The sequence below is a fragment of the Vipera berus genome (genome assembly GCF_964194415.1).
Source record: "Vipera berus genome assembly, chromosome: 4".
NCBI classification, from domain to species: domain Eukaryota; kingdom Metazoa; phylum Chordata; class Lepidosauria; order Squamata; family Viperidae; genus Vipera; species Vipera berus.
Window position 1 is genome coordinate 79,900,073 of NC_138206.1, and position 17,044 is coordinate 79,917,116.

Here is a 17,044-nt window from a genome sequence, read left to right on the forward strand (position 1 = left end):
TTCTCAAGAGACAAATAAGATGGTCTGGTACGCCCATCTCTTTAAGAACTAGCCACAGTTTGTTATGATCCACACAATCAAAGGCTTTGGCATAGTCAATGAAGCAGAAGTAGATGTTTTTCTGGAACTCTCTAGCTTTCTCCATGATCCAGCATATGTTGGCAATTTGATCTCTAGTTCCTCTGCCTCTTTGAAATCCTGCCTGTACTTCTGGTAGTTCTTGATCCCATACTGCTGGAGTCTAGCTTGTAGGATTTTAAGCATAACTTTACTAGCATGAGAAAATTTCCATTAAGTAGGTTTAAATTTTACATCTACCCAACCTTCCTCAAACCAGAATTCTAAGCAGAAAAAAAATTCTGAATATTTTATTCCTTTCATGATGAATTCAAATAATTTGTTCTTTCCTTTCAAACTTTTCCAATATCTAACAAAGTACATTTTAATTTAGAAAACTCATGCTGTTATAGTCAGACCTTTCCCCAATTTTATTGAACATCAGTCACTCCTAGGACTTCACAGCTTTGGTCTGCAGTTTAGATCTGACAGGGAAGTATTAATTTATTAAACTATTTATTGAACAAATGTATATAGCCACTCAACTCACATGTAGGTGACTCCAGGCATCTTACAATATTTAAAGTTGCAAGATAATTTCTTGTTTCATGCCACTTGCAAAGGAAGGTAACTTTAAATCAGAATTTCCTGATATCACTGGTCATTCTGTTACCTTTTAGAGCATTGTACTGCAAAACAGCCATTTTATACCACAATTACAAATTCCCATCAATTTGAGACTTTGTTTTCTTTAAATATGGCTGTTCATGCATTCTACACCAGAGGTCTCCAACCTTTTGGGCACCAGGGACTGGTTCTGTGGAGAGAGTTTTTTCCGTGGACCAGGGGGTGAGTGGTTTTGTGTGCTACCTGCATCTCATGGATGGGGCTTTGCTTGTTTGCGCTGATCAGTTTCTGGCATGCTGCAGCCCAGTGCCAGTCCATGGATCGGGGGTTGGGGACCCGTTCTACACCATGAACTATGGTTAAACCTCCAAAATGCCATGTTCATTCATGCCAAAATAAGCAAATATGGCTCAAGAGGTCAAGATATAATAGTATGTCTAAACAACATATCTAGCCAGGCTGGTTACAAGCTTTGCAAAGTGCTGAACTTAATTAGAGAACAATTGTTATTTTTTTAGCTTAGCTATATAAATTGTACCCATCTGGATAGTTTATGGTTCAAGGTTTTGCACAACCCAGAGCATGTCAATTGTGAGGCTTCAGATCCCTACTGCAAAAATCCAGATGCCCATTCCCGTTAGAGATGATAAAGAGACCATTAGGATTTTGAAGCTAGGTTAAATAGTAACTTGAACCTTCTAAGAGAGCTAAGAGATTTAGTTTTGCAATTGCAGGTTTGTAAGCTGCATCCCATACTTTAGCCCACTATATCAACAGTGGCAGAATATAATGTAGTTCAGTTCTACAAAACTGTCAAGTGTCCTTTCAACTAAGGACACATGTGATGCAATCTTTGATTTTTTTTGAGGAGGGATCTGAATAGGCGCGTAAGTTTGCTTGGGCAAGGATTTCAAGAGCATTTTCCTCAGCAATTCTCAACTAATATTCTTCTTCCTCGGGATGAAAAAAGACCGGAGCCGAGAAAGAGAAAAGCCCTTTCACCATCCTTCCCAGCACAGAAATTGGGGAACTCTGACCACTTCGTGACTTGGAGACTTAACTCCCAGAATTCTGGGAGTTGAAATCCACCAGTCATAAAGGGGCCAGAGATCTTCACCCCAGCTATAGGAGCTGCTCACATTGGCGAATCAGAGCGCAGAGGGCGAGAGGAAGGAGCAACGTCTTCTTTGGACTCCGCCCCTCCGCGGATCTGGTCGGTTGTCCGTTGGCGGTCTGGCTTTGTTGGGTGGTTCTAGTTCTTCGGCTTTTTGCGAAGTCGCTTTCACGACGGCTGCAGGCATGGTGCTCAACCCGGTCATTAAAAAACTGGTCGACAAAAGAGTAGTCCTGGCAAGCGGCTCTCCGCGCAGGCAGGAGATCTTAACTAACGCGGTGAGTGCACTGACTAGTTTAAACGGCCCTGTGCTGGGTTCGTGGGCTTCGAAGAATTCCTTGCATTTCCAAAAATAAAAAAACCAAACCAGATCTAGGCAGAGCTGTTAGATTTTTAACAACTACAAGAGTAGTACACCGTTAAAAACTTGAGAAAGCTTATCACATGGAAGATCAGAGTAAGGAACATCTTATTCTAAGTAATTGTATCCATAGACAGCACATCTGTGAAAGGAAGAGCATACACATACCGTAGACATGATTGCTTCCTATGGAATTCATCAGATGTAGCTGTAGACATCAATATAACAGGATGTAAAAAAATCAATGGAGGATAATGCTCCCACCTGCTGTTCCCATAAATATGGGGCACCTCTGAGATCTGAGGGATCGATCCTCCTTTGGCATACAGTAATCAGAAGTGTACTGTATTAAATTTATCTCCAGCTTGTAGGTTTCCCAAAAAGATTTGGAAACAGGATATTGCAATAGATTTAACTTTTGATCTGATTTTGAGAATGTGCATGTTGTAATAATGCCTTAATGCATTGTGAGATTTAAAAACCCAAAATTTGATACTCACAACTCAAAGACAAGTCTGGTTAACAAAAACAAAGATTTATTGAAAAGAAATTGAAAATAATAAAGAAAGAAAGCGTTTGCAAACGCGGCCTCTTAGACCCTTCCCAAGTTGGATTGGGTTCAAAGAGCACACTGAGCAAGTTTCAAAGCAAGCATTTATACTTTCTTTTCTCGATATATGCCCCCCCCTTAAGAAACTTAAGTCAGTCTTTGAAGTCAAAAAGATCTTCTTTGAACCTTTATTTCCAAAAGACTTATTGTAACAACTTCCTTACATCCTTCACTACACTATCTTGTTTTACTCACCTTCTTGAGGTGAGTATCCTTTTTAACATTTCAAAAGAGCTTTGTTGATTACCATGTGTGAATTCTCTGTCTAAGCAGGAAATAGATGGCCCCCACATCTTAGTGTTACCTTTGATACAATTCATTGGTGTTACATTTGGTGTCATTTGGTACCATTTGGTACCATTTATAAAAGAATAACCTTTATTTATTTTCCTTTAATTCCACCCTTTTTCTCTTCTACCTGAATTATTCTTTTATACTTTTAGGAATTCATCATTTCCTAATTTTTTTTCAAATTTGTGTGGAAGCAAGTTATTGTATTCTGAATCTTCTTTCCCCAACCCTTGTTTTCCTACCTTCATTATTAGCATTGTTTCTTTTTTCCCATTTTCAACTGAAGATGTTATTAAAGTCATACTTTTCATTGTTCGTCTTATTAGTATTTGTATGAGAGGAATCAAACATGGTAAAAACATAATAGCCAAGAATCCTAGTATTGCAAATTTTGCTAGTTCTTTCCAATTTGCAAACCACCCTCCAAACCAATTATTCACCCCATCTAAGGTCAACCCCTTCCAGGTTTGGACTGGGACATGAGCTAATTTTATCATTTTGTCTGTAATTTCCTTTACTACCATACCACTCTCATCTACTTCAATGCAGCAATTGCTCAGATTAAATTTTCCACACACACCTCCTTCTTGAGCTAATAAGTAGTCTAAGGCTAACCGATTCTGCATAATGTAAGTTTGAGACTTTACACTTTCCTTAGCTAAATGCGTTAGAGTACTTACAGTGTCATTTGTAATTACTTCAAGCACTGCTTGTAGCCTAATTACCCTATTTAGAATATAGATGGGCTCTCTGGCACCTAAAGTGCCATTTTCCGCCCATGTAGCTGGTCCATAATAGTTGATGATCTTCTCTGGAGTCCAATCATCATCTTTCCAGATTCCAATTTTCATATTGCTTGGTTGTATGGCTCTTTTCTTTTGGACTTTATCTGATAAATCATCATATACAGTTAGTCCCAGCAATTGTTTTTGTTCAATGGGGAGAAGGAAAAAACTTGGCTTTATTATTCCTAAGAATAATAAATAAATAATAAATAATTCCTAAGAATAAGATACCCATAGGCATATTTTCCACATATCCAATACATACCTTCCGGGGCTACCCAGTCCAGGGTGTCGTTTTCAGGATCTTTTAAATAAGCCATCTCAGTTATTTCACTTAATGTCTCTTTTCTTTGATATTCCACTTCCTCCCCACCAACTGTCATTGTTCCATACAGCCAAGCAAATCATGTCTCCTACTGCTACTGTCCTATTCTTTCTTTGTCTTTCATAACATACTTTCCCTACTAAATTTGTGGTTAATGCCCATGTTCCCTCTTTTCCTTTTGTGAACTTGAGACTTTTATTTTTCCACATTTCCACCACAATGTCATGTTTTAATTCTTGAGCCTCCCATGGCCATAGTTCTCCCATATTTGTTCCTCCACAAACAAAACAATTTCTTACTGTTAGAGTTTTAGCAATTTCTTCAGCCAATTGTACAAACATATTCACTGTTTTCTTAGGAAATTCAGGTAATTCTAATTTTTCAAATTCCTGATAATATGACCAAAAGATACTCTTGCGTATTGGTTTTATTTTAGTTGTTTCTATTTTTAATACTAGACACCCCCACGGGTCTTTTTCAGTTCCATCAATTCCTATTCCAAAGTCCTTATATTGAATTCCTTTTTCTAATGACTGATTTATATGTATACACATTGGTTTACATTTTCCTTGAGTGCAATCAGTCCTGGTACTTCCGATACTAATATTCACTTCCTTTGGACCTATACTTCTCTCATTTGGGACCGTAGTAGTGTACCAATAATCATAGCTTGGAGCAAAGGCAACAGGTACTGCACTTAATATATGCACTTTCTGAAATAAATACTTCCTTTCTTTTATATAATTTCTTTCCCACTCTAAGTTTTCACATCTCACCCCAAACGAGTTATCAGATCCTTGTCCATTATTAATAGCTTGGCAAGCATCAAAGCACACCCCCACACTAGTTCCGCCCCTGGTTTCATTATGGGCTATGTAACCTCGTCTGATTTGACTTAATGAGAACATCTGAATTGCACCTACCCCTCCCTTATAAGCATACACCCACATTTTTGCAGTTACTGGTCCTATTGCTTTTGGGTCATAACATTCTACCCCTATGTTGGTGTGACAACGTTTATATTGTGTGTCATTTTGAATGCAGTCTGTTAAGTTAGTTTGTAAACATTCAGGAATCATAGTATGGTATATCATTGTTTTCTCAATTTTCCCTTCCCTTTTTGTCATTTTTACACATTGCGTACATGGTTCTAGTGGTTGGACAGGTTTTAAGAGTATAATAAGAAGAACTCCCAAGTACCACCCAGTAACGTTCCAATACATCCTCTATGATCTTAATATCACACTCTATCTTACACCCCATACATAAAATGCAATCAATATAATGGGAGCAACAACAACATCCACAAAGGCACATACAAAACCAGCACCTCCTGGAGATATTGGATTTTTCTCAATCTTGGCTTTTCTCTGGGAGTGGAAGCATAAAAAAAATGCAATGTTTAGTCCTTATGTCTCTTTACCCCTCCTTCTGTCAAGAGTCCATTAGGTCCTTCAAAGCTTTAACTTCAGTGGATCTCCTTGGTGAGATTCCACCTTCCACCTCTCTGGGGCTGGCATGGGCCCTTTCACTCGGGAGTAATGAGTCCAACCTCTTTCAGCTGTCCGGATGGCTGTTTCAGTAGTTAACAAGACGATGTAAGGTCCCTCCCAAGTTGGAGTTAGTTTTTCATCTTTCCAGGCTTTTATCAACACCCACTGCCCTGCTTTGTATCGGTGTGCTGCAAAGTCCAAGGGTGGAGTTTGAGCAAGAATGCCTTTCTGTCGCAAGAGAGAAAAACATCTGGACAGCTCAAGTACATATTCTCTTATTATTTTATCTTTCAGTTCAACTCGTGGCAATCCCTCCTTCCCCATATAAGGTACTCCAAACATGAGTTCAAATGATGACAATCCAATATCTTTACGTGGTTGTGTTCGTATCCTTAATAAGGCCAAGGGGAGGCATTTATTCCAGGGTAAATTTGTTTCCTCCATTAATTTAATCAAAGTTTGTTTTAATTTTTGATTAGCACGTTCAGAAATCCCAGAACTACTGGGGTGCCAAGCTGTGTGATAATCCCATTTAATTCCTATGGCCTCATTAATTAATTTTACTACCCTTGCCGTAAAATGCGTCCCCTTGTCACTGTCTATTACTTCAGGAAGACCATACCTGGGTATTATGTTTTCTAACAATATTCTACCCGTGGTGCTAGCATTTGCATTCACACATGGAAAAGCTTCTACCCATCGAGTTAAATGATCCACTAGGACAAGCAAAAACTTTATTTTTCCTGCTTTTGGTAATTCAGTATAGTCAATTTGAATTCTCTGAAAAGGTCATATTGCCAACTCCCTTCCCCCCATTGGTTGTTTTCTTAGCGCCGCTTTATTTGTTTTTAGACAGACCATACATTTTCTAACCATTTGTAAGGCCAGGCTATATATTCCTTTACATACATATTTTCTGTGTATCAAATCTATTAAAGCCTGTGCCCCCCAGTGTGTCCCTTCATGTAACCTCTCAATCAGATTTCTCATGATAGGTTTGTTTAACATCTTTCTCCCATCTGGCAATATCCACTCCCCATCTGCATTTTGAACTATCCCCTCTTTCCCCATTTCTTCCTCCTCTTCCTTGGAAAACTTTGGTACCCTTTGTTCTTCTATTTCAGGTACCATTATAAAAACTTTTTCCTTTTCCATGAGTCCTGCTTCTTTGGCTCTTTCATCTGCTAAATTGTTGCCATAGACTTCAAATCTCTCTCCCTTTTGGTGTGCTTCTACATGTATTATGGCTAATGCCTGAGGTATAGTTATTAAATTTAAAATGTCAATGACTAACTCTTCCTTTGCTAATCTCTTCCCCTTACTATTCACCAACCCCCTTTCTTTCCATATTTTTCCACAAGTGTGCGCTATTCCAAAAGTATACATAGAATCTGTGTATATGTTACCACCTTCCTTTCCCAGTTCCTTCAGAGCCATTTTTAACGCATATAATTCACAAGTCTGAGCAGACCACTGACTTGGTAATCTCTCAGCTAGCACAGTTTTCCATGTTTCCCCTTCAACTATGGCATAGGCACTTCTTCGCTCCCCCTCTATTACCCTGGAGCTTCCATCTATAAACAAAGTCCTTAATCCTCCTATTCGACTTTCTTTTAGATCATCCCTCACTTTGGTCTGATAATCAATTGCTTCTAGACAATCATGTTCTATTTCTTGTGAATCTCTCTCTCCACTTAGAAACTGAGCTGGGTTTACATTAGCTTCAGTCACGATCACTAAGCTTGGATCTTCTAATAAAATGCTTTCATATTTCATTAACCTAGAATTTGTCATCCACTTTTGAGCTTGCTGATTCAAAATATTCCTTACTTGGTGTGGACTACTCGCCACAATTGCCCCTCCAAAACCTATCTTCCTGCTTTCTTGAACTAGCAAGGCAGTAGCTGCGATTGCTTGCACACAGACCGGCCACCCTTTTATTACTGGATCCATCAGTTTTGATAAAAATGCCACAGGTTTCTTCAGTCCTCCCCATTTCTGGGCTAGAACCCCTTTGGCTACTCCATTCTCTACAGCGACAAAAAGATGAAATGTTTTTTCTAAGTCTGGTAACGATAAGACAGGTGCCTTTTCTAATTTCTCCTTTAGTTCCTGAAATTTCCCTTTCTCTTCCTCCGACCATTGGATTTCCCATGGTTCGGAATTTATCAGTTTTGAGTACAATGGTTTAGTTGTTTCTGCATAATTTACAATCCATTGTCTACAATACCCTACTAATCCCAAAAATTTCCTAAGGGCTTTTTTATCCTTTGGCAGTGGTTGTGTTATTATTCCTTCTATTCTAGAGGGAGTAATTTTTCTGCTGCCTTTACTTATCAAGTGCCCTAAATATTTCACTTCCCTTTCTACATACTGGAGTTTGTTTTTAGATACTCTCAACCCTTGAGATGCTAAATAATTTAGCAAGTCGTTAGTTCCTTTCTCTACATCCTGTTTCTTTTCCCCTGAGAGCAATAAGTCATCCACATATTGTATCAAAGATAATTTTGGATCTTTTTCAAATTTTTCCAGAATTTGTTCTAGGATTTGGCCGAATAAGTTAGGGCTTTCAGTATACCCTTGGGGCAACACTGTCCATCTGAGTTGGCTTTTTCTTCCTGTATCTGGATCTTCCCACTCAAATGCAAACACATCCCGAGATTCAGGATCAAGTGGACAAGCCCCAAAAGCATCCTTTAAATCAATTACACTAAACAATTGATGCTCTGGAGGGATTCTACTCAATAATGTGTAGGGATTAGCAACTACAGGGTGTCGAGATACAATTATCTTATTGATTTTTCTCAAGTCTACCACCAAGCGGAAATTTCCATCAGGTTTTTGAACTGCTAAGATAGGAGAATTATATGGAGACATGGCTGGTTCCAACAATCCGTCTTGTATTAATTCTTCTATTACTGGTTTTAACCCTCTTCTTCCTTCCAAACTAATCTCATATTGCTTCTGCCTTATGGGCTCTGTGTTTTTAAGAGTAATCTTTATAGGAGTTATTTGCAATCCTCCCCGGTTTCCCTTTGTGGCCCAAACTATTGGAGTTATTTCTTCCTCATTTTGTTCAGTCAATATTAACATCTGTTCCCTAAGTATTTGTATTCCCCACTCCCAACATTTGAGTACGTCTCTTCCTAACAAATTTACTCCAGCCGCTGGGACATATAATGGTTGAATCTTGGGTTTCATAGTTTTTCCATTTAAGAGTTATTTCTTCTATTTGAGGGACTTCAAAAGATCGTCCGGCTAGCCCCGAAATTCTTATTGTACTATTAATTAAATGGCAGCCTTGGGGTATATTTGTCAGAGATGTCCTAGAAGCCCCGGTATCTATTAGGAACACTAATTCCTGTTTTTCGGGTCCCACTTGTATGTTTATCAAGGGCTCTTGGTGGAACCTTAATATCAAGGGCCCCTGACCTCCCTATTCTTCATCCTCATCCATTAGCCTATATACTTGCTGCTCTCTTTCCCTTTCTCTCATTTGCTGTGGGCAATTTCTTGCGAAATGCCCTTCCTTTCCACAACTGAAACACTGGTTCTTGCTACCCAATCCCATAGTTTTCCTGCCTCTCCCTCTTCCTCTTCCTCTCTCTTGATTCCCAAATTCTCTTCTTTGTCCCCTCTGATCTCCTAACTTCTTATCCATCATTTGTCCTACTGCTGACAATAACACTTTCTTCTCTTCTCTTCGCTCTTGTATATCACGATTCACAAATACTTTCTGAGCCTCTGCTAACAAATCCATTATACTCTTTTCTCCCCATCCTTCCATCTTCTGTATTTTTCTTTGTATATCTCCATATGCTCCAATCACAAACTGACTCTTTAATAATTGTCTAAAACCTTCACTTTCTTCTCTCATTCCTCCATATTTTCTCATCTGGTTTCTAAGTCTCTCTAAGTATTCCCCTGGTGACTCTTCCTTCTTCTGTTTTACATTAAAAGCTTTACTGATATTTTTGCTTTGGGGCACACAGTTCCGAATGCCCTCTATAATTATTTGTTTTAAATCATCCATTTGCTGCCTATGGGCGGGATTGTTATTATCCCAATCTGGTCTTTGTAATGGAAACTTTTCCTCAGGAGTTGGATCATTTGCCCCTGAATGATGGTCTTTCCAATATGCCATAGCAGCATTTCGGATTAGATCCCTCTCTTCCAGAGTAAATAGAAAACCCAGAGAATACTGGAGTTCATCCCACGTGTATGTATTGGGACCTAAAAAGGCAGAGAACTCTTCAGCTACTGTTTGGGGTTCCTCTTGAACCTTCTTTATTCTTTGCTTAAATTCCCTTAATTCAGTAGCTGTGATATTTACTGCTACATAACCCATCACTGGCTGTCCCTGTGCATTTATGCCCCGAGGGACTTGCTGCAAAGGATATAATTTTTCTTCTTTTTCATTTTCTCTCTCTCTCTCTCTTTTTCGTGTTCTTTCAGCTATAGGTTGTTCTTCAACTCCCCCTACTGCTCCTTGATCATCCTCTAAGGCTGGAGCATTTGGTATTACTTGTGGAGGGGGAGCAAGAGGAGGAGGTGAGAAAGGGAGGTTTTCTAAAGGATCCCATCCCGGTCTTTCCTCCTTCAATTTAAAAATCTTATCTTCCTCTGGTGGTACTGGTCCTTCCCAATTCACAAAATACCATGGCTTTACGTATGGTATTTCACTGCTTAGGGTAGGTCTTTTAAGAATATATTGCTCTAACTTTCCTATCCAATATTTATTTGGCTCTCCCAACCGGTCCCAATGATAATCAGGTGGACTAATTACATAATGAGGCCATTTCTTTAAACACAAAGTTATCATTCTGCTCTTTGTTATCTTACAAGTCCATGCTTCCAAATTTTCATCATCCCACTGACTTAGTAATTGTCCTAATGGACTATCAGAAGGAATTTCTATATCTCGATTAGTTAATTTTATAGTTTTTTTCTTTTCTTCAGGTTTGCAACAACAACTACAACAATTGCCCATCTTCTTTGAGAGTTTCCCTGATTATGGTTCCCTGAGGTTCTCGATTTTATGGCCACTCAAAATTTTCAACACCACTTCGCTTCCCTTCAGGCTGTCCTTTCCCCTCACGGGTTAAGGAAATGCAACCTTTCAGGTCCACACTCGCTTTGGACTTACCAGTGTTCCCGGAACACAGCCCATCACACTCACACAGCCATTATCGCAGAAACCTCCCACAATCGCTCTCCTGACCACCAAGGTACAATTGCGTGTTTCCCTCCTTCGGGGCAAAAGTTTCTTACCTGGGCCAGTGCACTGGGTTACCTGGTCCTAGGCCTCAGTTGTTGACTCTTCCTTTTTCCTATTCTTTGATTTGGTAGACCAGAATTGTTAATTTAGTTTGGCTCGGAGCCTGCAATGGGAAGCTAGATCTCAGACAACTCCAGGCAGTTGAAATCAACAGGCGCGCCCCTGGACTTTACTGAGAACAGCTCGCCCCAAGAGGCTCTTTCAAGCCCCACGTTGGGCGCCAAGATTGTGAGATTTAAAAACCCAAAATTTGATACTCACAACTCAAAGACAAGTCTGGTTAACAAAAACAAAGATTTATTGAAAAGAAATTGAAAATAATAAAGAAAATAATAAAGAAAGCGTTTGCAAACGCGGCCTCTTAGACCCTTCCTAAGTTGGATTGGGTTCAAAGAGCACACTGAGCAAGTTTCAAAGCAAGCATTTATACTTTCTTTTCTCGATACATGCCCCCCCTTAAGTAACTTAAGTCAGCCTTTGAAGTCAAAAAGATCTTCTTTGAACCTTTACTTCCAAAAGACTTATTGTAACAACTTCCTTACATCCGTCACTATACTATCTTGTTTTACTCACCTTCTTGAGGTGAGTATCCTTTTTAACATTTCAAAGGAGCTTTGTTGATTACCATGTGTGAATTCTCTGTCTAAGCAGGAAATAGATGGCCCCCACATCTTAGTGTTACCTTTGATACAATTCATTGGTGTTACATTTGGTGTTACATTTGGTGTCATTTGGTACCATTTGGTACCATTTATAAAAGAATAACCTTTATTTATTTTCCTTTAGCATGATTTGCAATACAGGTAGTCCTCGACTAATGACCACAATTAATTTCTGTTGCTAAGTGAGTCATTTGTTAAGTAAATTTTGCCCAATATTGACCTTTCTTGCCACACTTGTTAAGTGTATCATTATGGTTGTTAAGTTGGTAACATGGTTGTTAAGTGAATCTGCTTTTCCCATTGAGTTTGCTTGTCAGAAGGTTGGAAAGGTGATCATGTGACGCAGGGACATTGCAACCATGATAAATATGAATCAGTTGCCAAGTGCTGACTTTTGATCATGTGACCATGGGGATACTGCAATGGTTATAAGTGTGAAAAATAGTTATGTCACTTTTTTCAATGCTATTGTAGCTTTGAACAGTCACTAAATAAACTGTTGTAAATTGAGGACTACCTGTACCTTTGTGACATATATAAAGGAATATACCCCATCAAATCAGCTTATTTATCATATTTAAGAGTGATTCAAGAAAAAAGAAATGTCACAATAATAATAATAATAATAATAATAATAATAATAATAATAATAATAATAATAATAATAATAATAATAATAATAATAGTAATAGTAATAATAATAATTAATAATAATAATTTTATTTGTATACTGCCCTTCTCCCGAAGGACTCAGGGCAGTGAACAGGGCAATAAATACTAAAATACAAAGATACAAAAATTAAGAAAAGATTAAACAACGTGCCCAATACCTTACAACAATAAGTTAAGATATGTTAGAACAATAATAAAACCCAAACTCATCAGGCCAGGCCGGCTTGTTCAAACAAGTAGGTCTTTAGATCCCGTCGGAAGGAGCAAAGGTCGGGCGCCATCCGGAGCTCAACCGGTAAACGATTCCACAAATCCGGCACACCCACAGAGAAGGACCTCCCCCTGGGGGCCACCAGACGACATTCTCTGACCGGTGGCACCCTGAGGAGGCCCTCTCTGTGGGAGCGCACTGGGCGGAGGGAAGTTGATGCCGGCAGCAGGTGCTCCCTAAGGTACTCCGGACCCATGCCATGTAGGGCTTTGTAGGTCATTACCAGCACCTTGAATCTCACCCGGAATACAACTGGAAGCCAATGCAGCTCACGGAGCAAAGGTGTAACATGGGAGTATTGGGAGACTCCCAACACAACTCTCGCGGCTGCATTCTGCACCAGTTGGAGCCTCCGAGTGGTCTTCAAGGGCAGCCCCATGTAGAGAGCGTTGCAGTAGTCTAAGCGAGAGGTCACGAGCGCATGAGTGACCGTACGCAAGGCATCCCAGTCTAGATAGGGCCGCAACTGGCGCACCAGGCGAACCTGGGCGAAGGCCCCCCTAGTCACAGTTACTATATGATCTAAAGAAAGCTGTGAATCTAGGAGGACTCCCAAGTTGCGAGCCCTATCTACGGGAGGTAATAACTCACCCCCCATGGAAAGAGATGGAATATTCTGAATATCCCGAGATGCCGGTACGCACAGCCACTCAGTCTTGTCAGGGTTGAGTCGAAGCCTGTTCCTCCCCATCCAGACCCAAACCGCCTCCAGGCAACGGGACATCATGTCGAGGGCATCACTGGGGTGGTTTGGGGTCGAAATAAAAAGCTGATGATACCCAACTCCAAAACCACGAATGATCTCACCCAGCGGTTTCATGTAGATGTTGAACAGGAGAGGCGAGAGGACCGACCCCTGAGGAACTCCACAAACGAGAGGCCTCGAGGTCGACCTCTGCCCCCCTGCCAACACCGACTGTGAACGTCCCAGGAGATAGGAGAACCACTGAAGAACCGTGCCTCCCACTCCCAATCCCCTGAGATGCCGCAGCAGGATACCATGGTCGATGGTATCGAAAGCCGCTGAGAGGTCTAATAGGACTAGGACAGAGGAATATCCCCTGTCCCGAGCCCTCCAGAGATCATTCACCAGAGCGACCAATGCCGTCTCCGTGCTGTACCCGGGCCTGAAACCCAATTGGTACGGGTCTAGATGGCATCTGCACTGCTACTGTTACACATGATGAAACAGATTCTGAAACTAGTCATGCATTCTGTGTTTTGTATTCTGTATTCTAATATGGCATACTGGCTAATCAATGATAAAGTTCAGTACCAAATTAATCATGTATGGCAAATTTAGGGTCAGACTGAGTAGCTATATTCTGCCCTAAACTGTTTAATAATACTGGACATAAACCATCACAATAATTAATTGTTATGGATAACATAAAATCCTTATGTACCACAGCCATTGCTTAAGCATAAAAAAGCACAAACAAATGGAATGATTAGAAATAACTGCTAACTATTACTGTAACATAAAGACTAAAAATGACAACAAATGGGCTTTTGAATTAATATTTATTGTATTTAAGTACCACTCTCTCACTGTCCAGATGACTCTTGATGGTTTACAAATAAAAGATTTAAAAGATAATGTAAATATATCCATTTAAATAAATTTAAACATAGATTGAACAGGACAGAAGCATGGCTGTTATATGAAATTCAATCTGACATGTGAAATTCGAGTCAGCAGTTTCTTAAACTTATTAAGATGGACTGGAAGAACATTGTTCAGACTTATATATGTATTCAAAGTCTTAGGGTTATACTCTTTTGTAATAGTTGCATTAAAGATTTTTAATAAGCAGTAAGAATAAATACAAATTAAGGTAAAAGAAAAATATTCAGAAATTGCAGAAAAATGACAGAAAAGAAAGAAAAAATAAGAATATAGTAGATAAAAATAAAAGTATATAAATAAATTTCATAATAAGTATAAACAATTTTAGTAACTTACTACTTCTCTTAAAATACAACAAATTATCTTTTTCCCATATCTCATTCTTTTTTTATAATTTTTTTTTCTTTTAAAGTAGTAATAGAAAAAAGCAAACAACAAAAGGAACAACATTCAAAAATATGTACATTATAAAAAATACATCACAAGTGCTTAAAAAATAAGTGAAAAAATACCAAAAAAGTTCATTAAGACTTACCAGAGTTAACTACATTTTAACCTTAGTCAAATAAGCAAAATCATATTCCTTGTTTTTACTTGATCTTTAATCCCTTCAGTACTGTCTTAGAACTTGATTTCATTTTTTTTCTTTGTCTCTTTTTACAAATCCTCCAAATGTTTAGGAGGATTTTGTAAATCCAATATAGAAAAGTTATCCAGATTGCTCTTTTGGTTTGTTATTTGAATATCCCATGTCCATTGCTTACAACTACCCTTCCAAACCTCTGCTATTATAGTATTTTGATCCATTCTATATTAATAAGTCAAATTTAAGTATTCTTCTCCTTTAATTATAATCTTGAATTTCCCAATTCCTTCTAGCAACCAGCCTTCAAAGTCCCATCCTATTATCTTTTTTTATAGAATTAAAAATGTCTATTTTCCCACTGGAAGGTTTCTTATAATTAATTTCAAAATCTTACTTCAAATCTACCTGAACCTTTAGTCCATTTGTAACTGTCCAAAATCAATGTTTTAATCACCCTTTTGCTGTTTATTAAAAAAGGTTTATATTTTTAAAAACTGAGGATGAAATATTGTGGGGTTATTTCCATAGCTTTCAGGAGAAGCCTAGGTCCAAACTGAAGTAATCTCAGCAAATAATGAAACTTAATGTGAAAGCTGGTGATGTACTGTTCGATTCCATTTTAAGAAGTCTAGTAGTAACACTTATTCTGATTAAAAAATTTATTAAAATGCATAAGCTTTTGTGAGCCATAGCTTATATATTGTAATACAATTTGTTAGCTGAATGTGCTATCAGACTCCTCAGTTTTTTGCCACTGTAAGTTAACAGCTCTCCTTTATATAAGATAAGTTATAAGATGGATTTATAAAGATTACATGGTTTAGATATGGTCCATCTTTATAAGATGAAATTATGATTATATGGTGTAGAAGCGGTCCATCTTTTTGTCCCACTCTCTGCTTTAGTTATCTTACTAATGAAGAATTGTAACCTAATAATCATATTAGCGTTATATATTCTAATTTTTCCTTAAAATTTTCCTTTGCTGCTTATATTACACTTAGGATGCTGAGTTCACTAAGTGGTTAAGAAATCTGTGAATTCATAAGGTGCATAAGAATTTTTCTGTTTGTAATTGAAGGGCAGCTAAATTCAAAGGAGACAAGCAACCAACATAGTTTAGGATTCTAGCTAGCCAGTTGTTTATTCCTCCAATATCTTCTATATGAAATTTGTGAGAATTAGTGAAACAGTTTGCTCCTAAGACCTTAAACTTTTACTTTATTAATAATGTCTTTAAGCATGATTAAGATATCATTCAAGTGTAGCAAGAAGAAGGCTTTATCATAATATAAAGAACATTTTGTTACTGTTGTACTTCACTCAGTCAGTTCAGGCAGCCCTTACTTTCTGAGAGATAATACCGTATATACTTGAGTATAAGCCGAATTTTTCAGCCCACTTTTTGGGCTGAAAAATTCCACTTCGGCTTATACTCCAGTCAACAAAAAAACTTACCGAGGACTTGTGCGCGGCCGAGGCTTTGGTGCTTCCGGGATCGCCCGCACCTCTCCCAAGCCACCGCCGTCCGAGACCTGCCGAAGTTTGGGGAGGTTTGGGGAGGTGCGCGCGCACCTCCCCAAACTCCGCGCCTTGCCTGCCTGCTTCTTTCCGCAGCGGAAAGAAGTAGGCAGGCAGGGCGCGGAGGAACGGAGACTTGCCAACGTTTGGGGAGGTTTGGGCGCCTCCCCAAACCTCGGCAGGTCTCCGTTCCTCCGCGCAGACCTGCCGACGTTTGGGGAGGTTTGGGCGCCTCCCCAAACCTCCCCAAACCTCGGCAGGTCTCCGTTCCTCCTGCCGACCTTTGGGGAGGTTTGGGCGCCTCCCCAAACCTCCCCAAACCTCGGCAGGTCTCCGTTCCTGTTTGGGGAGGTTTGGGCGCCTCCCCAAACCTCGGCAGGTCTCCGTTCCTCCGGGCAGACCTGCCGACCTTTGGGGAGGTTTGGGCGCCTCCCCAAACGTCCCCAAACCTCGGCAGGTCTCCGTTCCTGTTTGGGGAGGTTTGGGCGCCTCCCCAAACCTCCCCAAACCTCGGCAGGTCTCCGTTCCTCCGCGCAGACCTGCCGACGTTTGGGGAGGTTTGGGCGCCTCCCCAAACCTCCCCAAACCTCGGCAGGTCTCCGTTCCTGTTTGGGGAGGTTTGGGCGCCTCCCCAAACCTCCCCAAACCTCGGCAGGTCTCCGTTCCTCCGCGCAGACCTGCCGACCTTTGGGGAGGTTTGGGCGCCTCCCCAAACCTCCCCAAACCTCGGCAGGTCTCCGTTCCTGTTTGGGGAGGTTTGG

The 17,044-nt window shown here is 39.7% G+C and overlaps 1 protein-coding gene across 1 annotated transcript in view; it reads left to right on the top strand.

Annotated features, from left to right (window-relative positions):
- The first annotated feature begins 1,903 nt into the window (after positions 1–1,903).
- ASMTL (acetylserotonin O-methyltransferase like) overlaps positions 1,904–17,044 on the top strand; it is a 64,318-nt gene continuing 49,177 nt past the window's right edge. Inside the window, exon 1 of the mRNA XM_081326453.1 lies at positions 1,904–2,076. Within this exon, the coding sequence (XP_081182579.1) occupies positions 1,984–2,076 (93 nt within the window). The 5' untranslated portion in view covers positions 1,904–1,983. The remainder of the gene's footprint in view (positions 2,077–17,044) is intronic.